At 57.4% G+C, this 26,913-nt stretch overlaps 8 protein-coding genes across 8 annotated transcripts; 4 read left to right on the top strand and 4 right to left on the bottom strand.

Moving 5' to 3' along the window:
• Window positions 1–174: 174 nt before the first annotated feature.
• On the top strand, window positions 175–5,578 carry BKCO1_2500090 (tyrosinase; the record flags this gene model as incomplete). Its single annotated transcript, XM_020273344.1, has 6 exons — window positions 175–373; window positions 430–557; window positions 614–1,302; window positions 1,365–4,790; window positions 4,911–5,238; window positions 5,408–5,578. 6 exons carry the CDS (start codon window positions 175–177, stop codon window positions 5,576–5,578), a joined length of 4,941 nt encoding a protein of 1,646 aa, XP_020130366.1.
• Window positions 5,579–6,563: 985 nt separating this feature from the next.
• Window positions 6,564–8,206, bottom strand: BKCO1_2500089 (transcription initiation protein spt5 protein; the record flags this gene model as incomplete). The annotated part of the gene is made up of 4 exons (XM_020273342.1): window positions 6,564–6,941; window positions 6,996–7,119; window positions 7,178–7,611; window positions 7,658–8,206. The coding sequence occupies 4 exons, from the start codon at window positions 8,204–8,206 to the stop codon at window positions 6,564–6,566; spliced, it is 1,485 nt and encodes a 494-aa protein (XP_020130436.1).
• A 603-nt stretch (window positions 8,207–8,809) lies between these two features.
• BKCO1_2500088 (protein phosphatase type 1 complex subunit hex2) lies at window positions 8,810–10,174 on the top strand (the record flags this gene model as incomplete). The annotated part of the gene is made up of 2 exons (XM_020273341.1): window positions 8,810–9,309; window positions 9,367–10,174. 2 exons carry the CDS (start codon window positions 8,810–8,812, stop codon window positions 10,172–10,174), a joined length of 1,308 nt encoding a protein of 435 aa, XP_020130435.1.
• Window positions 10,175–10,581: 407 nt separating this feature from the next.
• BKCO1_2500087 (camp-regulated phosphoprotein family protein igo1) lies at window positions 10,582–11,130 on the bottom strand (the record flags this gene model as incomplete). Its single annotated transcript, XM_020273340.1, has 2 exons — window positions 10,582–10,851; window positions 11,107–11,130. The coding sequence occupies 2 exons, from the start codon at window positions 11,128–11,130 to the stop codon at window positions 10,582–10,584; spliced, it is 294 nt and encodes a 97-aa protein (XP_020130438.1).
• Window positions 11,131–11,895: 765 nt separating this feature from the next.
• BKCO1_2500086 (helicase-like transcription factor-like) lies at window positions 11,896–14,984 on the bottom strand (the record flags this gene model as incomplete). Its single annotated transcript, XM_020273339.1, has 9 exons — window positions 11,896–11,985; window positions 12,053–12,389; window positions 12,456–13,299; window positions 13,355–13,530; window positions 13,578–13,611; window positions 13,670–13,884; window positions 13,942–14,046; window positions 14,106–14,704; window positions 14,754–14,984. 9 exons carry the CDS (start codon window positions 14,982–14,984, stop codon window positions 11,896–11,898), a joined length of 2,631 nt encoding a protein of 876 aa, XP_020130437.1.
• Window positions 14,985–15,564: 580 nt separating this feature from the next.
• BKCO1_2500085 (zinc finger protein) lies at window positions 15,565–19,836 on the top strand (the record flags this gene model as incomplete). The annotated part of the gene is made up of 7 exons (XM_020273338.1): window positions 15,565–15,855; window positions 15,907–16,123; window positions 16,175–16,576; window positions 16,635–17,216; window positions 17,264–17,369; window positions 17,422–17,682; window positions 17,745–19,836. The coding sequence occupies 7 exons, from the start codon at window positions 15,565–15,567 to the stop codon at window positions 19,834–19,836; spliced, it is 3,951 nt and encodes a 1,316-aa protein (XP_020130440.1).
• A 1,693-nt stretch (window positions 19,837–21,529) lies between these two features.
• Window positions 21,530–22,669, top strand: BKCO1_2500084 (uncharacterized protein; the record flags this gene model as incomplete). Its single annotated transcript, XM_020273337.1, has 3 exons — window positions 21,530–22,075; window positions 22,128–22,322; window positions 22,385–22,669. 3 exons carry the CDS (start codon window positions 21,530–21,532, stop codon window positions 22,667–22,669), a joined length of 1,026 nt encoding a protein of 341 aa, XP_020130439.1.
• Window positions 22,670–25,823: 3,154 nt separating this feature from the next.
• Window positions 25,824–26,798, bottom strand: BKCO1_2500083 (uncharacterized protein; the record flags this gene model as incomplete). The annotated part of the gene is made up of 2 exons (XM_020273336.1): window positions 25,824–26,225; window positions 26,280–26,798. The coding sequence occupies 2 exons, from the start codon at window positions 26,796–26,798 to the stop codon at window positions 25,824–25,826; spliced, it is 921 nt and encodes a 306-aa protein (XP_020130442.1).
• Window positions 26,799–26,913: the final 115 nt, after the last annotated feature.

Here is a 26,913-nt window from a genome sequence, read left to right as displayed (position 1 = left end):
CCAGCTGAGAGAGTGCCATGCCGAAGTGGGCCTGCTGACTGTCAGCGGGGTTTATTTGGGACGATATGGGGTTTGCTTTCTCCTTGTGCGGATGTCTATAAAGCCAGTGCAAACGGTACTCTGGGACCAGAAGTGAGCTTGCATCTCCGCGCACATGCCAACCCACTGCCCACCATGACTTCTCTTGGCTACGCCCAGGCCTATGGCGTCGTGACCGGCCTCAAGACGGCCTCGGACGTCCACCCGCGCCGTGAGATCGATGATCTCGTGGTGAACGAGCCTGAAATGTTCAATCTGTTCTTGCTTGCGCTCGAGGCTCTTCAAAGGGACTATGGAGGCTGGCAGGACAAGATGTCCTACTTCCAAGTAGCCGGTCTGTTCTATACTCATGATCCTTCCCATTGAGCCAGTCCTTGCTGACACGATCAGGTATCCATGGACTCCCTAAGCGTGAATGGGATAATGTTCGTGGAGACCAGAAGGAGGTTGGGGGATACTGCACCCACAACTCGGTTCTTTTCCCGACATGGCACCGTCCCTACTTGGCCATGATGGAGGTAGGTCGACCCATTCCCCCCTGCCTGCGAAAAGCCGCGTCTGACTATCGGTCCAGCAAACCATCTACAACACCATGGAGCAACTCGCTGCGCAGTTCGACGACCCCAAGTACCGCGTTGCCGCTCAGAAGTTCCGGCTCCCATACTGGGACTACTTCCACCCACGTGAGGAGAAGAACACCGTCTTTCCCGGCATTGGTCCCGGCGGAAAAACATGCTTCCCCTACGACTTCCGCCTCCCTTCGGTGCTGAAAGAACCGCAGTTGATGGTCTACAGGCCCAAGACGCAAGAGCCCAACGACGAGGCGTGCCCCGTGCCAATGGACAACCCACTCAAGTCCTTCGTCTTCCCGACCACAGGCAGCATCGCCCCCAACGAGTGGGCGGTCATGGAAGCCGAGGAGAAAGCCGCGGCAAGAGGCGGCCCGACCTTCACCGTCGCCCAAACCCACACCGTCCGCCACGCCCGGCCGGAAAACAACAACGTCGACGACTTCGACGCGCTGGACCTCGTGCTCAACCGCGACCGCGAGGCCGAGCTCCGCATCATGCTCGACCTGATCGAGACGGCCCCATACGCCGACTACCGCAACTTCGCCACATCCGCCTTCTCGGACGCGCCCAACGCGACCAGCGGCTCGCTCGAGGACTTCCACGGCTCGTACCACGTCAACATCGGCGGCGCAGGACACATGTCGCGCATCCCAGTCGCAGCATTCGACCCCGTATTCTGGCTGCACCACGCGTGCGTCTCGTCCCCACCCCTCCCCTCCCACCACCGCTAACACCCCCTCTCCCCCCCACCAGCAACATCGACCGCATCTTCACCATCTGGCAAGCGCTCCACACCGAGTTCCTCCCCGCCCACTCGCCGACCCCCTCCCTCCCCAACGCCACCACCAACCTCTACCCCTTCCGCCGCGCCATCGTCAACGGCCAGACCTGCTTCTGGACCTCCGCCGACGCCCGCGACACCCGATCCTTCGGCTACACCTACCCCGACCTGCTCGACGGCGGTGCCGACCGCGCCACAATCCTCGCCAACTTCGACGCCAACTACCGCTGGAGCCTGCAGCGCGCGCCGGCTGGTGGACGTCGTCATCAGCAGCAGCAGCAGGGGGGCCGCAGCAGCAACAACAACGTCCCCAGCAAGATGAAGCCGCGAGACGTGCGGGGCGCGCAGGTGTTCCGGTTCCAGGGGTGGGAGGCGAGGCTGGGGGTGAGGGTGGTGGAGGCGGCGGCGGCGCCGCGGGAGGAGGAGCAGCGGATGCAGCTGACGGCGCACGGTGGGGAAGGGTACGGCGCGCACACGCCGAAGCCGGATTACACGGGCTCGGGATATCTCGGCGAGATCAAGGGCCATCGGAAGCGGGATAGCGCGTATGGAGGGGGGGATGGCGCGGGCGGCGGCTCGACGTGGGGAGGCGGTAGTACGTGGTCGTCGGAGGAGCGGCGGATGGAGCATAGTGAGAGTAGTGGGGCCAGCGCGTATGGTAGCAGCAGTGCGTGGGGCGGGAGCAGCAGCAGCGCGTATGGTGGTGGCAGGGACACGCCCCGGACGGACTACTCTGGCGGCGGCAAGCCCGGTGGTGGTGGGTATGGCGGTCAGGAGTCCCAGAACAAGGGCTTTGAGGGCCATGGGAGTCGTGGATATGGTGAGTCCCAGAACAGGGGCTTCCAAGAACAGCAGAGTGGCGGCCACGGCGAGTTCCAGAACAAAGGGTTTGAGGGACACCAGGCTGGCAGCTACCGCGGCAACGAATCCCAAAACAAGGGGTTTGAAGGACACCAGGCTGGCGGCTACCGTGGCAACGAATCCCAAAACAAGGGCTTCGAGGGACGCCAGTACGGCGGTGGCGACCAGCAGCGCCAGATCAGCAGCTACACCGGCGGCGGCAGCGGCAGCAGCAGCAGTGAGCACCAACAACAGCACCAGAGCAGCGCCTACAACACGAGCAGCAGCAGCGAGACCAAAGCCGGCAGCTACACTGGCGGCAGCACCAGCACCGCCCACCAGCAGACCACCAGCAGCAGCCATGGCGGCACCGCCACCGTGCACTGCTCCAACTGCGGCGCCCAAAGCATGCACTGCCGCAGCTGCGGCGGCAGCAACGTCCACTGTCTCGACTGCACCAACAAGCCCGCGCCTCAGAAACCAGAACCCGGCCGCAGCTATGGCGGAATCAAGGAACCGCAGAACAAGGGCTATCACCCGGCCTCGCACCAGGTCGGCGGCTACGACGGCGGCGCTGCGGTGCGCAAGATCGGCGACTACGCAAGCACCGCGCACGACAGCCGTGGCAGTGGCTACAACACCAACACCAGCGCGTACCACGCCAGCAGCAGCAGCAGCAGCAGCGCCTACGCGAATGCCGCGCAGCAGACCAGCAGCTGGGGCAGCAGCGAGTACAAAGCCGGCAGCAGCTGGGACAGTCCGCTGCAGAAGGTCGGCGGCTACAGCGGCGAGCCGCAGAACAAGGGCTTCCAGCCTCAGGGCGGCAGTGCCCATCAATCTGGCGGTGGCTACGGCGGCGGCAGCTCCGAGTCCCACAACAAGGGGTTCCAGGGTGGTGGTGAGTACCAGGCTCGCGGGGGCGGCGGCTGGGGAAGTGGAGAGTCCCAGAATAAGGGGTTCGGTGGCGGCCAGTACCAGGCTGGCGGCGGCTATGGAGGTGCCTCGGAGTCGCAGAATCAAGGATTCAACCCGGGTGCTGCACACCAACCCAGCGGCGGTGGCTTTGTCGATGTCGGCGGCAGCGCTCACGAGGCTGTCGGAAGTCGGGGACCTCAAGACAAGAGCCACGGCGACGCCGGTAGAGGTCATCACGAAAGGAGGGGGGAGTTTGGTGGACGCCCGCAGGAAAAGAAACACTGTGATGAGAGGACGCAGTGCCACAAGTGTGGAGGCAAGGACCACCGGGGCGACAACTGCAACAAACAGCCCTCGCACGAGAACAAGGGTTGTCACAAGTGTGGAAGCAAAGATCACCGGGGCGACAACTGCCACAGACAGCCCTCGCACGAGAACAATGGTTGTCACAAGTGTGGAAGCAAGGACCACCGGGGCGACAACTGCAACAGACAGCCCTCGCACGAGAACAAGGGTTGCCACAAGTGTGGAAGTAAAGATCACCGGCCCGAGACCTGCAACAAACCTCACCACGAGAACAAGCCCTGCGACAACAAGACACAATGCAACAAATGCGGCAGCAAGGACCACCGCACCGAGACCTGCACCAGCCCCTCACACTGTACCAAGTGTGGCAGCAAAGACCATCGGACCGAAGGCTGCAGCACGAGCACACACTGCACCAAGTGCGGCAGCAACACTCACAAGACCGAGACCTGCGGCAGCAACGTGCCTCAGCCAGGCCCGTCTGGCCCTGGGACTACCCCCCACTGTGCCAAGTGCGGCAGCAACAACCACCACACCGAGGGCTGCGGCGGGCCAGTTGCACCGCAACCCGGTCATGGCCCTGCCGAGGGTACCTCACACTGCAACCACTGCGGTAGCAACACCCACCATACCGGAGCCTGCAACAGCAGTGGACCTCAGCCCGGCACCTGGGGCGGTAATACCTCCCACTGCACCCACTGCGGCAGCAACGCGCACCACACTGGCGCCTGCAGCAGCGGCGGCGGCCAAACCACGCACTGCCACAACTGCGGCACCGCACACCAGAACCACGGCTTCGGCGCCAACACGCGCTGTACCAACTGCGGCTGTGAAAGACAACACGCAGGAGGCAGCGGTGGAGGTGCACACAACACCGGCGGAAGCACCGCGTTCGACAGCAGCGGACAGCACGGCTGGACTGGCGGGTTCGAAAACGCCGGACACCAAGCCAGCAGCTGGAACAGCAGCAACAACGCCGCCTGCAGCAACACCAGCAGCAGCACCAACCACGGCTGGACACAGGGGTTTGAAAACGCCGGACACCAGGCCAGCAGCAGCTTCCACGGCGGTAGCGGCAGCAGCAACAACCACGGCTGGACCCCCGGATTCGAAAACGCCGGACGGCAGATCAGCAACTTCAGCGCCCCAGGATCATCGCAGAACCAAGGCTTCCAAGACCAGAGCCAGAACCAGGGCTTCAACGACGACCGCGGCCCGCAACCCCAGCACGGCCCAGACCACATCCCCTCGTTCCGCAAGGGCGACGAGATCCTCTGCAAAGAGCCGCCAGGCAGCCGCCTCTCGCTGAACTGGTACATCGACACCGAAGTCAACAAGTTGCGTCTCCCCTCCCCTCCCCAAACCACACACAAATCCGCCCCTCTCCCACTCCCCCACTCTCCCACTCTCCCCAACACGCGACCCCCCAGCTAACCCAAGTCACTCACCGCCCACAGAGACGCCCTCAACGGCGCCTTCACCATCTACTTCTTCGTCGGCGAAGCCAGCGCCATCCCAGCCGCGCCCGCGCAGTGGCAGTCCGCGCCCGTGTTCGCGGGGGTGACGCACGTCTTCGCGGCGCCGCGCGAGGCGTGCGACAACTGCGCGCTGCAGGCGGACGAGGGGCTGCGGGTGACGGGGACGAGTGTCGTCACGCCGATTTTGTTGGACTACGTCGAGGCGGGGTATGAGGGCGGAGGGGGAGGGGGGCCAAGGTTGGGCAGTTTGAGCCCGAATGATGTGGTGCCGTTTTTGAGGAGGGGGCTGGCGTGGAGGGTTGCGGATGTGAGTGGTTTTTTTTTGTTTCTGTTTCTGTTTCTGTTTCTGTTTCTGTTTCTCTCCCTTTCTCTCTCTCTCTCTCTCTCTCTCTCTCTCTCTCTCTCTCTCTCTCTCTCTCTTCCCTTTTTGCGTTGGGCGTGTGTGTCGAGCGGTATGCTGACGGTGATGTTTGTAGGCCAACCGCTGTCAGGCGGATCCGGCGCAGGTCGCTGGCTTGAAGATCTCGGTCAGCGCGACGATTTCCGTCGTGAGGCCCGATTCCACTATTTCGCAGTTCAAGGAGGCCATGTTCTTCCCGGAGGTCACCGACGGCCGCCGGTCTGGCGATCCCCCGGCTGCGTGGTAGAGGAGAGGAGGGAGAGCTGTGAGGCGAATGGTGTGAGAGAAGGTTTTAGTTGTGGGAAACAGTTTGGTTGTTTGAGCTTACGAGTGCGATGTGATTGTTGCTTGCTTACATTTCATTAGGTTTATTCCGCAGCTTTGCGGTAAGACGCGCCACTCTTTTGCCTTCGAGGCGTGTAGGCTGTGCCAGATTTTAATTGGGTCAGTCGGGTTTGTGTGGATGGAATACCAGGTATATTCGCTAGGGACGTTAAAGTCTGTTGATATTAGTATTCTTTATACAAGTTGTTTATAATTATCTAGTAACTTATTTCATTTCTTATTAATGCAACGGGTTCACCCCATTCTTCGTTGTTCAAAACATTTATAGCGCCAACTTTAATTAAACCCGCGAAATCGTAAAGTGTTCATGTCCGAGACGTACGTCAAGGTTCACTGGAGATGGTTCATCCTCCCCGCCCTACTGTCGGTGCTAAGTGCACTCTCTCTAGCGGCGAGCGTAGCAGCCAATCGGTGGCGTCGCGCGTCACGGGGTTGGAAAGCTGGATCTATGTCGCTCTTGTTCTATGGCGTGAGTGGCTAGACGGGCGACGTTGATGAAAAGAAAGATATGGGCGCTTTGCGAGGGGGATGGGGATGAGGTCGGCGAGGGATGAGGCGGGACGATTGGGACTTGTCGAGGCCAAGGCTCAGTGACGTCCAGATTGGCGAGTTTTCTTACAGCCTATCAGTAGCTTAACGACGCTCGCTGGGCGAAGAAGTTATAAGGTGGTCTAATTTAAGTTTGCTTAGAAAGCCATGGAAGACGCTATTATACCTAGCTTCCTCGCTAATTCAATCTCGTCTAAACTAGAGCAAGAAACGTGGACATTATAAATCGTTAAGCGTCCCTACTAAACCAACCTCTAACCCCGAGACAAAAAAACCTCTAATCCCAAGCACTCGCCCACTCAAGCCGCCCCTCCCTCACCCACACAAAACCACCCCGTCTACACCCTCGCACAATACCTCTCCAGCACATTAATCAGCCTCCTCCTATTCCCCGCCGTATCAAACACCTGCGCATGATCCAGATCCTCGAACCACAGCACATCCAACTCGCTCCTCTTCCCATCCACGCCGTTCCCCTCGCTCGCCTTCCCCTCCCACTTGCCCTCCCCCTTCAGATAGCCCCTCACCGTCTCCGTGTCGACGATCAGATCCCTCCCCGACAGGCTCACCGTGACGTCCCGGCCGGCCAGGTCCTCCTTCCACATGATGTTCTCGCTCCAGAAGAAGCAGCGCGACAGCGTGTGGGCGACGCCCATGTCCTGGCTCGCAAAGTACGAGAGCTGGTGCTCGTTGGCGCGGCGGGGCTTGCGGATGATCTGCGGGTGAGTGTGAGCGTGAGCCAGGCAAGGGGGAATGCAGGCGGTACGTACGAAGTTGCAGGCGACGTCGGGGAGGTGCAGGAGGAAGGTGACGGGGTCGATGAGGAGGAGGGAGGCGATGGCGGGGGAGAGGAGCGGCGAGTGCAGCATGTGGGTTGTGACGACGCTGCCGTATCTGTGATGTCGGGTCAGTAGAGTAGCGGTAGAGCGGCGAGGGATGGGGAGGCCCGTACGAGTGCGAGACCAGGACGACTCTTTCCCAGCCGTGGAAGGCAAGGATCCGGGCAATTTCGGCGCACATCTCGCGCTTGCGCAGGGCGGGAGATGTGGTGATTCGGAAGCTGATGGGCATGATTTCGATGGCGATGATGCCGATGTCGTGGCGGGTCCGGCGGGTGCTGGAGGGGACGTTGATTTCGGATAGCATGTTCACGTAGGGATACAGACCGATGCCGATGCCGTGGATGAAGAGGATGGGGAGCATGTCCTTGGCGGCGTGAGGGCGGTGCCAGTAGGTGATAGAGCGGGAGGGCGAGATGTGTTTGGCGAAGAGGTTGTGGGGGCGGGGCGGTAGGACCGAGTACCAGTGGCGGCGGCGGGTGCGGTGGTAGTCGAACTGGTAGTACCACAGGCGGGTCGAGGCTATTGCGTCGACGACAAAGACACACTGCAGGGCATTAGTGGAGGTGGTGACGAGCGGGGGGTGGACGTACCAGGTACCACAGCAAAGACCGGTGTGTCATGCGGACTTGGTCGAGCGACAGGCGCAAAGCGTTTGCTTTCCCTCTGCCGCTCTCGATGGGCTTCCCGAGACGGGCCTCGACGTCACGCATGTAGCCGTCAAACTCGTCGCCGTCCAGGGAGTGGACGTCGGCGGTGTCCAGGAAGGCCCAGGCAAGGAACTCTCTCAAGTTCTCCCGTTTGATCTCGGACAGCGGGGCGCCCATGAACCATCCTCGCAGGTAGCGCTCGAAGTCGGGGACATGGTCACTGCAGCGGCTGAACAGGCGGGCGCGCTGGTCGCGGGTCGGGGCGGGCGGGTGCACGGCGGCCTTTTGCAGCTGGCGCTTGCGCGGGAGGTAGAAGAAGAAGTAGAAGGCGGCCTCGGCGGCGGCCCAGATGTCGAAGATCAATGGCAGGTGAAAGGCGTGGGGGCGCACAACACGGGCGAGACAGTAGAGCAGGGCAAGCGGGGTGACTGAGCGCAGGCCCAGGATGCAGGCACGTATGAAAATGTACTCGGCGGTCGAGGTGCCGATCATAGTTGGGCGGCGGCGAGCAAAGGCGCCGCGGGTGACATGCGATATAGTCGGGTGGTGCCGGGGATAAGTAGATAGCTGGTGAAACACGTGTGAGGGCAGGCAACCGAGGCCCAACAAAGCGGCCGCTCAACAAAGTGATGTGAAGACGGTGGCCCCACTGGCGCAGGCAAGATGACTGTTGAGCCTGGAGGTCGGAGTGTTTTCCGTGCAGAGCTGAGTTGGCGGAATGGCGTTGGCCGCAGCTGCCGGGAGACGCGACTTGCACCCTCTCTCGCCGCGTCGCCCAATCACATGCACCGCCGCCCTGGCTTCCACATGGCGCCGCTGCCGTATCGGCCGCCCGCTTACAAAGCAGCTCTGATTCGCTCGGCGCCGCGGTTCGCCATTACCGGTTGAAAACGGGCCCCCGGCGCGGTACGGACGAGGGCGGTATTTCCTTGATTGCGCCGACGGGATGACGTGACGCCGCCACCATGACGTACGACCGCCCGAGTCGCTCGTAATTTTCGCTGCAATTTTTCACCATCGCATGCTTAACACTCTGCGCCCTCCTTCCGCGGTACACGATCGTTACAGGCTCCCGCGTTTACGCCGACCAAATACATGGACAATCTCGGCCTTATCTCAGGCTCCCATCCCTCGTCACGTTTCTCTTTGGACGAGTTAAGGCGATCGCTGTTCGACGACCTGCTTGCGACCCCAGCACCCGCCTCAGCACCGACACCCACCCCACCTTCACCTCAACCACCATCCATTGCAGACAACCATGACGACGACCTCACCCCGCCCTCGCCGCCTCCATTGTTCTCAAGCCCCGAGTCCATCGCCCCATGTGCGGTAACAAGTCTCACAAACGGTTCCCCCGCCCCCGCAAATACCCATGACACGCGAGACGACCTCTTCCTGCGACGGTCCGACCCGTCCCGCCACGTCGACTACCTCTCGCAAGACTGGCACGAAGACGACATCTGCTCGTCGTGGCGCCACATCACCGTGAACCGCCACCAGTACGGCCAAGTATCGCGGCTGGAGAACGCATCCTGGCGCGCGTGGGCCAAGTCACGCTTCCAGCTAGCCACCGTCCTGCCCGAGACGCTGAACTGGTAAGCCGAACCCCATTATCCATCCCTCACTACCACCACGAACCTAACCCCGCCCAGGTTCAAGGAACGCGACATCACCTGGCTCTACGGCCCGCTACAGCAATCCACCACCCGCGACTCAGGCACGGGCGCCGCGACGCGCAGGGACGTCCTCGTCCGCGCCGGTGACCCCCTCGTGACCGCCGCCGCCGCAGCAGCACCACGGCCGCGTCCACGCTCCATCCTCAAAAAAATGAACGCCCTCGAAACCATGACGCGCCGCTCCTCCTTCAGCCTCTCCGTCCTCCGCACGCAACACGCCGCCACCGCCGCCGCCGCCGCCGCCGCTCTCCCCCAACAGTCCTCTCCCTCGCAACGACCCGGCGGCCCGCTCGGCCGCAGCCACTCCACCCCGGACTTCCTCCTCCTCCTCGCCTCTTCCTCCTCGCCCAGCAGCAACAGCAGCAACAGCAGCAGCAGCAGCATCTCCGCAGCACCCGCGAAACCGCCCCGCAAGAGCGAGAAACCGCACATCCGCTTCAACGAGGTCGTCGAGCAGCGCATCTCGTTGCGGCGGAAGGACTTGCAGGTCGCGCAGCACGAGCAGCGGAAGAGAGGCCGGGGGCTTGCCGCGCTGGATGGGGATGCGGCGATGCGTGGGGTGGAGGAGGAGGGGTTGGCGGATGATGAGGATGAGGATGGGGGACGGGATGAGGGGGTGGTGATGAAGGGGGCTGGGACTGGGAGGAGGGGAAGGCGGGGCGAGGGGAGGGCGCGGGGGCCGGCGCTGGAGGCGGGGGCTGCGATGGGGGGGTTGGAGACGATTAGGAAGTTGCCGGATGGGTTGTTGAGGACGGTGGGGCGGAAGGGGGCGGGAAGGCGGTGATGAGGGGGGAGGGGGGTTGTTGTTGTTGTGGGAGATGGGTGGTTGTTGGTTTTTGCTCGTTGGTTCTTGCATTTTGGGCATTTCCGGGGTTGGTCTGTTGGAAGGCACGGCGACTGTTGTTGTTCACTGTTTATATTGTTTCCTTTTTTTTTTCCCTTTCTCGAAACTAGACCTAGTGCATAGATAGTGAGCAGTGTATCGGTGTATATAATGACACGTCCAGCAGCACTGGTCAAGCAATGCAAAGAGTCGTACCCTTGCAGATTCAACACCGGATCCTAACAAGAAAAAATCACAAGGTCGCCATACTTTCCCATCCCAAGTCAATTTCGTAAATCATCAAAATGGACCTCTCTCAAAGCTCAATAACCACGGGGAGGGATACAATCGACAGCGAAGCCGCATCTTCACTTGACTCCTTTCTCTCCTCCCGCAGCAGCACCATCATCGTACGACTGCTGCTGTAGGTGAGACTCGGGCGCTGCGCACATTGTCCTCCCGTCCCGGTGCTGATCGTTCGCCTCTCTAGCGACGTTTCCGCCACTCGGGACGGGTGCTGACGGATGAGACACCGTCTTCGAGGTGGGGTGTTCTGTGCCGGTTTGGACGGTACCGATGTTGGACGGTTCGCTGGCTTGCGAGAGGGCGAAATCGCCCGAGTCAAAGTATTGGCGGGACTGTGTGCCGGCAGGTGTTTAGTGATAGTGAGCCTATGGGAGGGCGGCTGGGAGATCGAGAGAAGGGCGGCGGTGCGGTGCGCAGTGTGGGGTGCGTGGTACTTCGAGCTGGTGATGGAGGAGGTCGCCTTTGCGAGGCAATTTTCCGTAGAGGTGGAGTAGGCGCTTCTCCTGTTCGGAGTAGGGCTGACATAGCGGTGGTGGTGAGTACGCGACCAATGTTGTACGTGTGCTGGTATTGGTGGCTGTACTTACCTGTTCGTTCTGTTTGGATGCCATTGTTGGAAAGGTGCGGGGCGAAGCGGACCCACGGCAAGTGACAAACATTACGCAATTTATAGCTACCTTCTATGACTTGAAATTTATTAATTTCTTGGCGTACGTAGTTGGTCCTTTGTGTTGCCTGATTACCCCGCTCGACTGTTTCGCCCATCGACGTAGGGCTGAGTAATCCTCGCGGACACTCAAATACGTGTAAAGGAGACGACGCATGTGGACAAGCTCTCGGACGGCAGAAGTACGGCTACTCTGAGACGCTCGCTGAGTAGTACTACTGCTTGTGCAGTCTCCTGTGCGATGCCTTACTGGGTGACGAAGATATCGGCCTAGGGGAATACTTATACGTTGATAATCAAAGCAAATATACCAACGTAGATTCTTTCTTACACTACCTTTGCTCAGAAGTGGCGAAAGGAAACATCCGGATGTAGATACGAATTTTAGACCGTCTAAATGCATCCAGATATGACCTCACTGTCCTTATGAAACATAGATCTAGGTGGCTGGATCTTTTTCTACACCCACTGTAACGCTGCACGCTTAAGCTGGCGCCAGTTCCCCGTCTCCCAGAAAGCAAGCAGCCATTGAAATACCCATAGCGTTAGGGTCTTCGTCTAGATGTCATCAAGATGCACCATCTGGCCTTCCATCACCTTGACTGTCTCGTAGCCCAACCTTCGCAATTACCGTCTGTGCGACCCGGCGCTAGACGCAGCAAACACACATCCCAGCTTGAAACACAGGTCACCCAGCAACCCCCCACACTCACCTCCCCCCCTCTTCCAACCCCTCCACCCCACTCCCCCAACCCAGCCGCGCCAAATACGTCTTCTTCTTCTGCTTCGTCTGAACATACTACACAAATCAGCCCAAGTCTCCACGCACACAACCCCCCCAGAAATTAGAACACCAGAACACTCACCTCCTCAACCGTATCCCTAACCACATACCGCACGACCACCACGCCCCTCCGCTGCCCCAACCGCACCGCCCGCCCCACCGCCTGCTTCTCGACGCTCGGGTTCCACTGCGGCTCGAGGATGTGGATGCGGCTCGCGGCCGTGAGGTTCAGCCCGACCGCCCCCGTGCCCAGCGTCATCAGCAGCACGGGGACGCCCGCGTCCAGCTGGAACGCCTCCAGGCGCCGCCGTCGCTCGGCTGTCGAGACGGACCCGGAGATGACGGCGTTGGGGATGTTGTGCGCGGAGAAGTAGGCGGAGGCGAGGGCGATGGTGTGTTTCCAGGAGGAGAAGACGATGCTGGGTGGGTTTGGTGTTGGGTTAGTGTGGTGGGAGAGCTGGCGGGGTGGGGGGAAGATGCGTTACCATTTTTCGGTGGGGTGGTGTAGGATGTTGTGGACTAGGGCTGCTAGCTTTGAGCTGTGGCCCTGTGGGAGGTTCGTGGTAGCTGCGGAGAAGTTTTCTTCCTGCGAATCTGTCTGATGCGGTCGGCGGAACGCGTCACAGGCCAAGCACCTGACCAGATTATCGAGCGATGCTGTGTGCGTTTCTCCCTGCGAAACGCATTCGTGGCACAGGAGGTGCGAGCATTCCAGGAATATCCCCGAGTGAAGAGACTTCTCGTCGCCGATGGACCTCACAACGCAGCAGCAGTTTGCACATGTCGCCCTGTCCCCTTGCTCAAGCAGTGACAGTTCCTCGTCTTCAGTGGGGCCCATCTCACTGCATTCAGCGCTGGCGAAAAGCCCCGAGTTGCAGAAGATGCGCTGCCGCATGATGGCCGTAAAGAATACCCTATGGGCTGCGCTGGGGTTGCTGCCGCTCAAGGCGTCGTGGAATGCGCGTTTGTATTCCTCGCCGATGCGGTCATACGCCGTCCGCTCGTCCTCGGTCAGCGTCACCGACTCAATGTGTTCCTCCAGATCCGGTAAGTCGGCGAGCAAGTGCTTGGTGCGGCGTAGGCAGATGCATTGGAGAAGAGCTCGTAGGCGCTGGACGCCTGCTTGGGCACGGTCCTCGATGGGACCAGTGATGTATGTGCGGAAACTAGAGGGTTGCTCCATGTCGGGCACGCGGAGGAAGCGAATCAGAGCCCCAAAGTCGTCGATGGAATTTTGGATGGGTGTGCCGGTGAGGCACCAGCGGTGGTTGGCGGAAAGAGCGTGCACTGCCCGGAATTGTTTGGTGTTTTGATTGCGGATATAATGAGCTAGTGGTTACTTCTCAGCGTATTTCTTTATCAACTGGGAAATATTGGGCTTCACCTTCATCGAGAACGATGCGAAACCACTGGATACTGTGTAGTATGCCACTACGATTGGAGTCCGCCATAAGCGTGGCGTATGTTGTCAAGACGATATCTGACTCGATCAGCATGGCAGTGGATACCTTGGATGTCCCATGATATCTCGTGCACTTCAGTGACCCCGGAGTAGTATGTCTGTGACTGTTAGCCAAAGTGGTAGTGCTCGTCGTGTAATAACGCACTTCAAAACCTCTGCCGCCCAGCTGTCCATAAGCACTAAGAGATATTGATTGTCAGTCAGCCACAATGGATAATTGCAATGAGAATTTCTTACAAACAGCGGGGCAGATGACCAGGGTGGCTTTCGTTCTGCTTCTTGCTCCGTGGCGGGCGTCCGCTTTCGCGAAGACCCGGGCGCGTCCTAGACTCATGCAAATTGCTGCGATTGTCATGAGAGTCTTGCCGAGACCCATCTCATCGGCAACAATGCCTCCAAAGCTCTCGTTGGGAACATCCACCAATTTGCACCCGAGAACAATATTCTCCCAGCTACGGTGAACATCAGTCAAAGTTGTTTCTCAGAGAGAAGAAGTGGATGCAACCAACTATCTTCGGGTTCTAGCATCGACTCGGTGTCTAAACAGTGAAAATGCTTTCGGGACGTTGGATGATTCTCGCTGGTATATGAAGTCCACGGCCTCCTTTTGGTATCTGATGTCGGATCAGTCAGTTCATCCACCGGAAAGACAATCGACAAGGCCGAAACCTACGGTTTCAGTTCAGTAACAATCATGGAAGTGTCCACATTAGCATTTGTCAACTCATCGGCATGATCAAGGTTGCTCAGCATTGCTGTAACGGTATCTGCCGATAGGTCGCCCACGGAGCTAAGAGTGAGGGCCGGGACACTCAAGCCCGGACTTGAGTCGCGAATGGATGCAAACCCGATCTCTTGTGGATTTTCATACCGCATGGAGCCATGAAGAAAGTCGGGACGCTGGAGAAAGAGGCCGATGTCGGACAGCATCTTCCCGACGGACGGAGCCTCGGTAGGGTTTCCGAATAGGTAGATGTCAATTTCCAGGAGGACCGACTTCCCATTCAACCTAAATAGTCGAATCTTTTCGTTCCACTCAGAGACGCTGACGTACGCTGAGTACCGGGCCAGGCTCCCACTATCCAACCGCTGCAGGGCTTTTGCGGCCCCGGTGTTGATGAGGGCAATGTCAGTGCCGTCCTGAGCCTGCAACATGTATACGCGTTTCATCACTACCTGGAGCAGGTAGTGGCTGTTCGAAGCTCCATCGCTGCTTGCGTCTACTGATGCGATGTGCGGGTCATCTAGGAACTGCGTCTTGACGCCGCAGAGCTATCGATTGTAAGCATTATTTGCGCGCCAATAACTGTGGTGCATATACCATTCCATAGCAGACTTCATCCTCTAGACCGAGTGTCGTCGGCAACGGGGTGCTGGGGGTGTCGGTGTTGAGGTCTGAAGGCGACCCCAGCGTAGCATGACTAGGTGTCCAAGGCGACAGGGAGGGGCTGCAGTAGGCTGAGTCGACATCCAAACCTGCTGACGGCGAAAGGCGTTTCGCAAGCCTTGTATCCTCCAGCGGAACTTGCAATGCCGTCCTTTTCTGGGCCATATTGCGGACAGAATTGGGCAGGTATGAGAGAATTGAGAGTTGGGAGAAGGGGAAGTATTCTATTGCAGAGAACAGTGCGCATCTCGCTGCGGGGCTAAGCGACACCAGTGTAACTCGCGAGGCTGAGACGGGCCATCAGCTAGTGAGGGTCCACGAACCGTCAGTCTTGCAGCGCTCGGCAATTTTCAGCACCAGCAGACAGAGCGGTGTAGCGCAGTCGCGAGCTAGGCTGCAGTGTCGCCTCGGTGGGGCGGACGTCATGGTACTTACTACACCCATGCAACGCGAGTGACGGGCGCAGCGAGGCTGACTTTTCGCCGCGCATCTGGCTAAACTTGGTGCGTGCGAGTGACATGGCGCTGCATCGCTACCCATACCCGATGCGCCACGTCGAACGCATTGTTGTCATGCAAATCCACATGGCGCAGCAAGGCACAAGTGGAGCGCAGCACTACTTGCACCGTGCTACTGCCCCGCTTTCGTCTGGATATTGCCCATGCACTCCTCTCCGTCAACTGCTCAGGAAATCTTTCAGTCTGCTCCTAGCTTCATACCACCAGTAACTTGAACTTCTACGACAATGGCGGCTCCGGTCAGTGCTTTACCGACACCGTTGCCGGCAGCGACATCGCCCTTTGACCAGGCTCTCGCCAGGTTCAAGGGCCAGTTGTCCGACAAGGAAATCGTCGATTTCCAGCTCACTTCGGCTGAGGACCTCAAGAGAGCCATCCTTCAACTTCAGAAAACTCAAGCAGGAGAGAAGCGCATGCAAAATCTACACCGACTCACAGCATTCGTTGAGGCGATGGACCAGTTTGACAAAGTTGTCCAGGTCTTTCTCAACGCATCAGACTACTTAGGCTTCATTTGGGTGCGGTCTACGGGAAAATACGGATTCTTCTAGTACTGACCCAGGTTCTAGGGTCCCGCCAAGTTCATGCTTCTGGTCGCCGGATCCCATGCAGATGCTCTGAACATGCTCCTCGAAGCCTATCAGCAGATCGGAGAGCACATGCCGCTACTTCCACAGTATGAGTCTCTCACCATCAGCGGCCTTTATCTTCATCAAGTCCTGGGCTTTCTATACACGGACATTCTGGAGTTTCATTGCAAGGCTTTGAAACATTTCCGACAGCGAGGTTTGTAGCATGTATCCCGGGCATGAGTCGACAGGCTGACAAGCCTCAAAGCGTGGAAACAACTCTTTCACGCGACATGGAAGACCTTTAGAGCCAACTTCGACGGCATACTGTCCAACCTACGATTCCACCGGGAACTTCTCGATAGTCAGGTCACACTAGTGGGGGTACAGGAGACTGCGAAGGCTACACAAGAGCTGAGAGAGATGAGAAGGTCTCTTGAGGCCCAGTGGCAGCAAACCCAGAACGAAGAAGCCGAAAGGCGAAAACGCGCAGTTACACGGTGGCTTTCCGTCGAAGACATCACGATTGATCATGACGACGCGCTCGCGGTGCTCGAAAAGAACCCACAAAGCGGTTCGTGGCTATTCCAGCAGGATCTGATAAGGGACTGGCTCGATCCACAATCTTTTGCCGAGCCGCTCTTGTGGATCAATGGCAAGCCGGGAGCTGGTACGATCGGCTGGATTCCCTAGCATCCAAGCTCGATTTGCTGACAATTCCTTGCTAGGCAAGACAATACTCGCTTCAGTCATCATTGAAAAGTGCCGCAGCATTCCCACTGCTGCTGTGGCGTACTTCTACTGCAAACATGATCGGCCCGATCGTAACAACTTCGTCGCATTCTCATGCAGCCTCATCCTTCAACTTTCCTACCTGATGCCTTCACTACAAGCTTTCATAGTGGAAAAGATGTCATCCAGTGGGACTGAGAAGTTGAGGTCACCCAAGACTGCGAAAGAAATCTTGGAGGTCGCCTTCAAGGCTGTTGACTGCTTTTTCCTCATCATAGATGGTATCGATGAGTGTCCTAAGGCACAGAAAAACGAAATAGGGTCATGGGCTCGTTCCTCTTTCTCCAGTTCCTTATCAAATCAGTCCGAGAGCCTGCGGTGCTGTTTTCTTAGCCAGGATGACAAGGAAACAGGAAGACTCTTCAAAGCATACCCCACTTTGAGAATCACTACTCAACACAACAACGAAGAGATTGCCCACTACTGCCGTACACAGGTGCAAGAGATTGGTACGACATTCAGACTCCAGCCTGAAGATATTAGAGGTTTGGCGGCGCTTGTCTGCGAAAAGGCTGATGGTAAATGCACTTGATTCCTTCGAAGAGAACAGGCTAACGGCGTTCAGGAATGTTTCTCTACGCGAAGCTTGTCATGGAGAATCTTTCCAACCAGGTCTCTAGAGCTATGCTGAAGAAAGAAATGGGGAAGATACCACCTACTCTCAACGAAATGTAAGTCTGACTCTATGAGCTAATTCAAACATTGGCTGAGACAAGCGCTTAGTTACGACCGCATACTACATCGACTACTCCACGAATCCAGCTCCCCAGATCAACAGATAACCAAGACACTGCTCAGCTGGCTGTTGTGCGCCAAAAGACCCCTCAAATGGCACGAAATTCAAGGATCCATGTGCCTGGATTTGGATGACGGATCGTTCGACCCGGACAGAAGACTCGTCAGGGATATCAAGCACTTCTGCGGATCGCTGGTTGAGCTGCGTCAAGGGGGAGCAATAGATTTTGTGCACCTCACTGCGCGTTTGTAAGCTACGCCGGTTATATCTGTCTTTTATTGTACGGCCTGCTGATAGAGACTGTTGCTAGCTTCCTCCAGGATCAAGCTGCCCTTCCTCGACAACTTGAGGAGCTCAACATGACCCGCATCTGCTTCTCATGCCTGACTCTTAATTCACATGACCCGGACATCTCCAACGAGTTTACTCGACAATGCGTCCTCAGAGGAGAATACGCCTTCACTGAGTACGCCATCTTGCACGCTTTCGACCATCTTTACGACTTGTGTTTGCAATTCACCGCAGGTTCATGTTCGGATTACACCAATATTTGCGCTACTCTACGAACGTTTCTCGCAAGGCGCGTAAACGCATCCACAAAGCGAGTTCGACCGGCGAAATCAGTCGACAACTGCCTGGCTATATTCCAATCGGAACCTTTCTTCCAGGATCTCCGACATGCTGCTGCGGACACAAAGCAGCTTCCTGATAAACAAAGCAGACCCACTGACGATGGGCCGTTGACTCTGGCGCTTCAGGCACAATTACAATGCGTTCGCAGTGTCATGGAGAAGATGATCACCGTATCTCGTCTAGGTGATCATCTGGAACCGCTTTATGGAGGGAAAATCTTCAAGTGCTCTGACATGCAGTGTCACTCATTTCATGAAGGTTTTTCTAAAGAAGCGGCCCGCGATAAGCATTGCTGGGACCACGAAAGAACATGGACTTGCTCCTGGTCCGGATGCCCGTCATCTGTCAACGGCTTCAGCTCCGCGGGAGAACTCGAGAAGCACAAGCACAGCCACCATGTAAAATCCCATGACGATACCACCTTTCCCTGGAACGGCAACTTGGCTTCGCTTGATATCCGCAAAGAAATCCGGAACGGCAACTTCGCAGCGTTCGAGCTCTGGATATCACAATGGGAAGGAAAACTCACCAGAAAAGACACCCACCTATGGTTTGACGACTACAAAATTGGTAAGGATAGCGGGGTTTTACACACGGCGCGTCAATCAGGGCAGCAAGAGATGCTAGAGAAGATGTTTGATAAGATTGACTGGTCCTTGGTTGAACCCAGAGATGCCAAATTTTTTTTCCAGCGGACCCTGCACTCCCGCGATGAACGAACGGCGGAGAGATTGTTGAAGGTTTACGGAAATCTCACCGAAGCCAATATCTATGGCTTCCTAAGAACGGCTACGAACCTTGGCTTAGATGCTACAGCCGCAGAGCTGTTGAAATACCCTTCGTCAGCTTTGTCAAATCCCAAGAAGAAACAAAGACACACCGGATATCTGAACCTCGCTATTCGAGATGAGCGCCGAGAAATTGAGCGACAACTACTCACTGCATATCGGGTGGATCCTAACTTGGAAGATGATAAAGGTCGCATCTCGATGAATGTAGCAGCAGAGTATAATCGGACGGACATGGCCAAATATCTCACCGACACAATGCAGTGCGACAAATGGGCAACGGATAGGAAGGGCCGTGATGCGCTCTCAGTGGCCGGTCGGCTAGGCCACGAGAGTTTCATTCTCTCAATTTTCCGCGATGAGCAGCAGGAACCAAAGGTTCGCCTATGGTTAAGAACGGCACAATTTCGCTCCGCCGTCTGCAACGGCGATGACCGAAAGGTTTTGGAACTTCTTGATGGCGGAGACTTGAACGTCGATGAAGTGGACTCGGGGGGCAACTCGCCTTGGCTCTGGGCGGTCAAAAAAGGCCACGCCCGGATCGTGGAAATTTTCCTCGACAGGCGCGAGACGTCTAAAGTCTCATTCAAGAGGAGGTACAGAACGGGTTATGATGAAAAAAATAGCGGTGGTGTTGTCCATTGCGCTGCCTTCCATGGATTTGATTTAATTCTACGAATTCTCCTCCAGAGTTCAAAATTCGACTCGGAACTCGACCGGTCCGGTGGAATTATGGGTTATGGAAGGGTAACACCGCTTCAACTCGCCAAAGAAATGGGCCATGAAGCAGCTGCTCAAGTAATCGAAGAGTATACGAGCTCGCTGAGAAACCGGCAACCAAAGCAGCCGCCGTACGCCGAGCCACCAGCACGAGAAGCGTCGACTCCAGATTCCAGAGCGCCTTCCCCGGCAGCAAGCGACGTCGACGTCTCAACATCGCCGTTCTCCTTGTCGGAGTTTTTCGTATATAGTACTCCATGATGTCATATCACGGGTTCAACCTTCACTGCAGAGACTGTATATATCTTTAGCTGCCCCTCTAGTTAGTTCAATAAGCAATCATCATTCTTATTCTTCCGTCTTACGTCACGTGATTCCACGGACTTCAGCACTCCTAGGCCCCTGAATCTTTCGCACGACCGCCCTCGACTCCAATAGGTTTCCATGCCACACGATCAACCAGATGTCACGACCACGCCAGTTGGAGCAACGATCCTCGTGTACGTACGGTATCAGACCGCCTTTGAGCGTCGCCCACGACATCCAGTTCAGACCGCATCGGCACGTCAGCTGTCATTATGTGCGGCTGTCTCGACAGGCGGCGTTTCCTTGGTCTTTGGAGGTGTCGACGTTGGCACCGTGACCGGCGTGAAGCGGCTTCGGTTTGTTTGAACTCAGTGGATTGTTCCCTTCAAGGGACTGGACGATCTTCTTGGCCTCACGCTCGGCCTGTGCGTTGCTGTGAGCTCGGTGTCGTTGACATGGACGCACTCATGACGACTGAAGACTACGCTAGACTACTCTTGAGTTCTCCCGCCGGGCTGACTGCTTGGGGATCCTGAGAGACAACAGACACGGCTTCCTGTTATTCGGTTTTCTTCCTTATTTTCGGGTTCCTTTTCCTCGGTTTCCCTGTCGGTTTGTTCTACACCATTTGTTCTCTTTTTTTTTTCTCTATTTCTTTTCTCTCTCTATTTTTTTTCTTCTCTTCTTTCTATTCCCTTCCTTTTCCTCTTTTCCTTTTCTTCCATTCCAATTCTTTCTCATCTTTTGCTTCTCTTCCCTTTCTTCTCTTCCATTTCTGCTTCTTGCTCCTCCGGCTTTTTTTTTCCCTTGTTCTTTCTTTCTGAGTGGTAGACGACGTGTCGATGGCGCCAAAAATCAACCCGACGAAAGTATCCCAAGGCCGAGGGGAGGCTAAGCCTGATGCACCAAGGGCACGGAGCAGTGTCTAAAGATGGAGAAACGAAAGAAGAAAAAAAGCTCGACATTTTGAGGCGTTCAGTTCCTGGAACGCATAAACGGCGGTGGGTTTCGTGGCGACAGGCGACGGTCAGGCGAAACGGGCGGGCTTGGCGGTGCTCGTGTGGGAAATGAGGCGGGATATTAATAGCCGGACGCTGGAACGGGGCATGGGACGAAGCACGCTCATTTCCAAGTGGAGCGGGCCGGAGGCAAAGGCAAAGGCGGGCTGGGAGGCCGAGTTAAATACACGGAGCGAGAGGGCGGGCCCCAAGGTCCCAAAGGTCTGGCCGGCGCAGGGCACGAAAGCGGGCGGCTGCGACGCGCGTCCCGTGCGCCAGCAATGAATATACTATTTACTACTGATGACTACTCTGCAGACACGACCCCAATGCACGCCGTGACGCGGCGCCGCTAGCATCGCTTGCGCCCGGATCGCCGCACATGGCACTTTGCGGGGGCGCAGGGAGAGGAGTCGCGCGCGGCAGGACCGATGGCGGGCAGAGGCGGGCAGAGGCGGGCAGAGGGCGGGCAGGGCGGGCGTGGCAGCAGCGCCACCGTCGTGTATAGGGCCCCACCCGCCAGATTCGCGCTGCCCCTGATCGGCAGTAGGGCTGCGCACCGCCCCCGCCCATCTCCCTATTGCTGCCGCCGCCGGGGCATATATGCCGCCACGCTCGCCAAAGATCTTCGCCCTAAAAGTCGCATCGTCATGTACAAGCCGCGGTCGCTGTGGGAGAGCGGGTTCCTGGGGATCGTCGCCGCCCAGGCCGCCGTCATCACCATCCTGGAGGTCTTCATGCTCGTGCAGTACCAGCGCTGGGTCAACCCCAGCGCCTACGAGACCGTCCGCTCCTACACCATCCCGCTCAACGTCGGCCTGTTCGTCTTCGGCTGCTGGTGGCAGCTGCTCCTCACCACCGACGCCCTGCGCCTGCGCAACAACATCCAGCTGTTCGCCCTGTGCCTCGCCAACGCCTGCCTGTTCGGCGTCAACATCATGCGCTACTACCAGACCGAGGAGACCAACGACCTGCTCAAGACCGCCACCGACGACGACGGCGACAGCCTCGTCAAGACCGCCGTCAGCTACTGGCCCGTCGTCAAGCCCGCCCTCAAGACCTCCATCGGCTGGGTCGGCGTCTCCACCCTCGGCATGTCCGGCCTGGCCTACAAGCTGCACAACGACTTCGCCTGGGAGATTTACAAGCACGTCAGCGCCGACGTTGCCCTGCGCAAGCGCTACCTCGCCTACCAAGTAACCCCCCCGCCGCCACCCCCGCCGCCCTGCTCTCCTAATCTCCAAAAAGGTCTTCCTCGTCCTCATGAAGCTCGGCGTCTACTTCTTCATCGCCTTCCTCGTGCTCTACGGCGTCATCAACGTGCACTACCAGATGCCCGAGTTCGCCATCGTCATGGCCCTCATCCCCGCCGCCCTGCTCCAAATCTCCCTCGCCGTGTGGTGCACCCGCTCCGAGATCCGCACCGGCATGGCCGTCGTCATCGTACGTCCCTCCCGCCTCCTTCCCTTCTCCTGCGCCCGCCCGCCTGACCCCCGCTTCCCCAGCTCCTCTTCATCGCCGCGGTCGGCTACCTCATGTCGCGCGTCGCCGCCATGGGAGGCAACGGCGCCCGCGCCGACACCCTTCTGAAAGACGAAATGATGCTGTTCGCCATCGTCGCCTGGCTGTTCGTGCTCGCCACCCTCGTCACTGCCATACAGTGCATGGTCAATTTCAACCACGGGCTGAAGCCCATTTTCAAGCGCCAGGAGGGCGCCCAGAAGCTCCAGGACAGCGACGAGGAGTACAGCCTGGATGCGATGAAGGCGCGGAGATTTACCATGGACTGATGAGGGGGAGGGTCCGCGGAGAAGAGCAGAGAGAGAGAAAGAGAGAAAGAAAGGACGAAAGAGCAAAGGGAACCGACCAGAGAGAGAGAGATTGCCTTATTGAGATACCACATATGTACATTGAAAGCAAGCAAGCAAGCGCCCGGGCCGGCCCCGGCGCGGCACAAATAATACCCAGCCAGCAGCATCCGCCGCACGTACGCCACGCACACATTTCCCCCACCTCCACCACCAAAAACCCCACCCCCAAGCCCAAGCCCCCCGGCGCAGCCACTCTCCCCCCACAGAACCCACGCCCACAACGCCTCGCCAATCCTCCTCCCACCCCTGTCCGTGCTCAGCCGCCGCGGACGAGGCGTTTTTGCCCCGCCTGATCCGCCTGATCCGCCTCCGCGCCTCCGCGCCTCTGCGCCTCCCCCGCCCCCTCGCCCGCCAGACGACGCACGCACGCACGATCTCTCAACGGCCGCCGTGAGCCGATCTAGACCCGATCGATCGCCTGTGCCTGTGTGCCTGTGTGCCTGTGCCTGTGCCTGTGCCTGTGCCCCCGCCGCCGCCGCGGCGGTCCGGGCCCGGGCCCGCCGGGTGGAGCGGAAGTAGCGGAAGTCCGTTCCGCCGGGCCACTCTGTCGGTGCGCCCCCTGTGAGGGACTGGGAGGCGGGTGTGGGGGTGGGGATGGGGAGGGGGTGGGGTTGGGTCGGTGCGGTGCGGTGGGTACGATCTGGCTTTTTGCTGTCTTGGAGTCTGGAGAGGAGGCTTGCGAGGTCTCGACGATGGATACGGAAATACTTACGATAGCCGCTGAGACGGGGGTCAGATATTGGCTTGCACCAGAGTGTGGCGGAAAGGAGAAATTTCGAGTGGAGAAGCCTGGCGTCGTGCAAAGCGGGCGTCCGAAAAAAAAAAAAGCCATGCTCGGGGACGGCTCGAACGAAACAAAAATAGCGTTTAGTCAATGTACTGTTATTGGAAGGGGCTTGAACCGCTCTGGAAAAGCTATGCATGGCAGGCCAGCGCGGGCAGGTCAGGAGAATGAGGAAAGCGGGTGCGGGTAAGAATGATAGGCGTAGTCCACTTTGTGCTGGTAGAAACGGAACATTCAAACTAGCATGAGCATTTCTCTACCATGTAGCCTGTTTTCGGGTAGCAGCTCTGGGCCCTCAGTACTCAAACGGAAAGAAATCCACTTGGGAAGAAACAAAGGAATCTTTTCTGTTTATCTCCAATCTGTCTAGCCCACACCGAGCCCAGTCCTCGTTGCATCCAGAATCCCTTTCCGTGTCTCGAATAACAGAGGATAGTACGTGTTGTCCTTCTTTGTAGCCAAAAATGAGGACAGTGCTCCTCACACCAGTGAATTCCCAAGTGGTTGATGCCCGATGAGCACTGCTTGTGACACTTTGAGCCCGAAGGCGGAGTTGGGGTACTGCTTGCCGTTGTACTAGTCGCTCCTTCTACACTGGTGGTCATTTCTCCAGCAGTGGTTTCCATCGCACTAGACTTTGTCGATGCTGTCGAGCCCTTAAGCGTTCTGGCGCGACCAACTTCTAGCAGGCAAATTACTCACATCACTCTGGGATCTTGATCACGACCAACGCCTTCAGCGTGACCGGTCTACTCAAGGGACGGACTGTGACTGGATGGGTCACGCGAAGGACCCTCGCAATGCGGCATTCATCGAGGCCGCAGTTGGGCGAAGCCTGGAGCAAGAGCCACATGACAGCTATGCAAGCGGGTTTGAAGACGTCTACCGTAGAATGGCGATGGAAGGCACTAACGTCGGCGATACATCAATTGGCTTTTTGGACCGATATAGTATCATGCGCATCGTGGAGGTGGTTGAACGTCTGGTGGCGGGAGAGCTGCTTGTTTAAAACACGGCCGGACAAGTTTGACGAGTACCGTATCAAACGTTCTCTTGAGTTGTACGGGAATTTGTGTGAGGTACTTGAGGGCAGGGCAAAGTTTCTATGGTATGTTTGGTAGGTCTGCGGCTCATTGGCTTGGATGTTTCATCTCGGTAAGAACATTGGTGTGCTCAACTTGTATGTACAAGTAGACGGGGTTTTACAGATGCATGCGAGCTCCACGAATGGGACCTTCAATCAGCAACCGGATCTGAACAAGCCGAGGGGTGTGCAGTACCAACGCTACTACCCGGTGGCCATCATAAGCACTATGCTGTTGGTTTCTATAATCTTTATGTGGACCCGGAGTAAGAAGCGCCATTGTGCTAGTCACCATTCGCCGCACAGCTGGGGCTAGTCCTATTCTGGTCTAGTGGCACAAGGTTCGAGAAATCTCAGCGTTGGACCTTGTGCCGCTAGTCCCAATACGTTCCAGCCCGTAACCTTCACTACTCTCCACCGTCTGTCACACTGATGTAAGGAAACCGCCACGAGTTCCATCCCAGAATCCTCGTGGTGTCCTATCTAACGGAGAGAAACGAATGCTGCAACGCACCTTCATTCGGCCCCGCACTTGAACAAACTTGGATCTTCAAACTTGGATCTTTTAGCATTCTGTCTTCATCGGTCATGCCCGTGTTGTTGCTATATATCTCCTGGCGACTCCACACTAGGCATTGGCTTAGACAATGCTGTTCGAAACTTCCGGTTGGAAGTACGAGCTGCAAACTTCAGCCTCCGCATCATCAATTTCGGTAGCTCATCTGGACATGCCTAAACGGCATCTAGTACCTACCCGACGTTTCCACGGAGACAGTCGATTTCCTGCAACCACCATTCAAGAGCGCAAAGGCTTTCGAACAAGATGTAGTCTTTCCTAACTCGTGTAAGCGTCTCTCCACTTTTCGTAGCGACGTAGTCCGAAGCTCACACTAGTTCATCGTAGTCAATGGCAAGGTCATGGTGGGCCACGCCTGCAAAGTTTTACCAGTTCAGGCTATTTCGTACACTGTATCTTGATCTCGTTGCAGCAGGTATTCCTAAGGCGAAGGGGGTCCGAAGGGACATGGGAGCCTCCTCAGTTCCTGAGCTCATGCAATGGGGTTATGAGTCCTGCCGAAGGCTCTATCTAGGAAATTTATGTGAATTAATAACCAACTTCAGTAGTGTTGACTCTATCCTTCATTAAATATCATCTTTACATTATTATGGGGAATATTCATCGCTCGAGCCACCACATAACCTGATTACTTCCAGCTACCACCACCATCCAGCTCAGCAATCTCGTGATTCCCTAGCTCCGATGGCGATGAACCTGGGGGTAATTCCGAATACCTTTGGTCCTGGTGTTTCGTCACGGCCCCTGCGGCCGTCTCTGCGGGAAGCTCCAGGACTTGCGGTTCTTGCACCGGCTCGGTCCTGTACGGCTCGACCGCAGCGTCCTTTGCTGGTCGCTTTCTTCGTCTCCTTAGACACAAAAGTAATGCCAAACCTAACCCAAGTAAAGAGACTCCCCCGACAGCGGCTCCGATAGCTCCTTTGGCGCCGGCTGAACGGCCATTGGATGACGGTAGCGACAGGGAAGTAGTCGTAGAAGTCGGCGAGCTGCCTGTTGCTGTTGCTGTGGCCGTTGCCACCGCGCCGGGAGCCTAGGTAACTTGTCAGCACACGAGGCAGGAGAAGAGGCGCGCGGGAGCGCTTACGCTATAAGTAGAATACCTGTCGTCATCGATATCTCCAATTGGCGTAAATTTAAACTGCTGGCCATCCTGCGGCGCCGTGATGTTCATGCTCATGAGGAAAAAGGCGCCCGTCGCATTCAAGTGCCATGCGCTCCCATTCTGGGCATTCTCAAACCAAAACAGCCTGTCGGACCAGGCGCCGACGCTCCAGTACATGGAGTCGTCGAGCAGTGAGTAGTTGCCCATGATGGGCTTGGTGTTGCCGGCGACGACATCCCCTTCGTCGTTTTGGGCAATGGCGGCGCTGAGGTAGTTGTCGGGGCCGGAGGCGCGGGTGCGGAGGACGGCGTGCGAGGTGTTGATGTTGTAGACTTGCCATTGCTGCTCGTGGTCGGAGGTGTTGGAGATGCGGAGGAAGACGGGGCCGTAGGGCTGCACCGAGGTTTTGTTGTCGATGGTGCTGGTGGGTGTGCCGACGAAGGATAGGACGCCGTTGGGTGAGGATATTTGGTACCATTTTGATTTGTTGAAGCTGGTCATGGCTGGAAACTAGGGGCCGTCTGAGCGGCACGCAGCCGGGCAAAGTAAGCAGTGGCAATGTCGATAATAATGAGGAGAAAAAGAGCGAAAAAAAGTAAAGTGATGATGTTTGGAC

The sequence above is a fragment of the Diplodia corticola genome (assembly GCF_001883845.1).
Source record: "Diplodia corticola strain CBS 112549 chromosome Unknown scaffold25, whole genome shotgun sequence".
Classification (NCBI taxonomy): Eukaryota; Fungi; Ascomycota; class Dothideomycetes; order Botryosphaeriales; family Botryosphaeriaceae; genus Diplodia; species Diplodia corticola.
The sequence above is the reverse complement of the archived record's forward strand: the minus strand, read 5'-3'. Positions and strand labels throughout refer to the sequence as shown.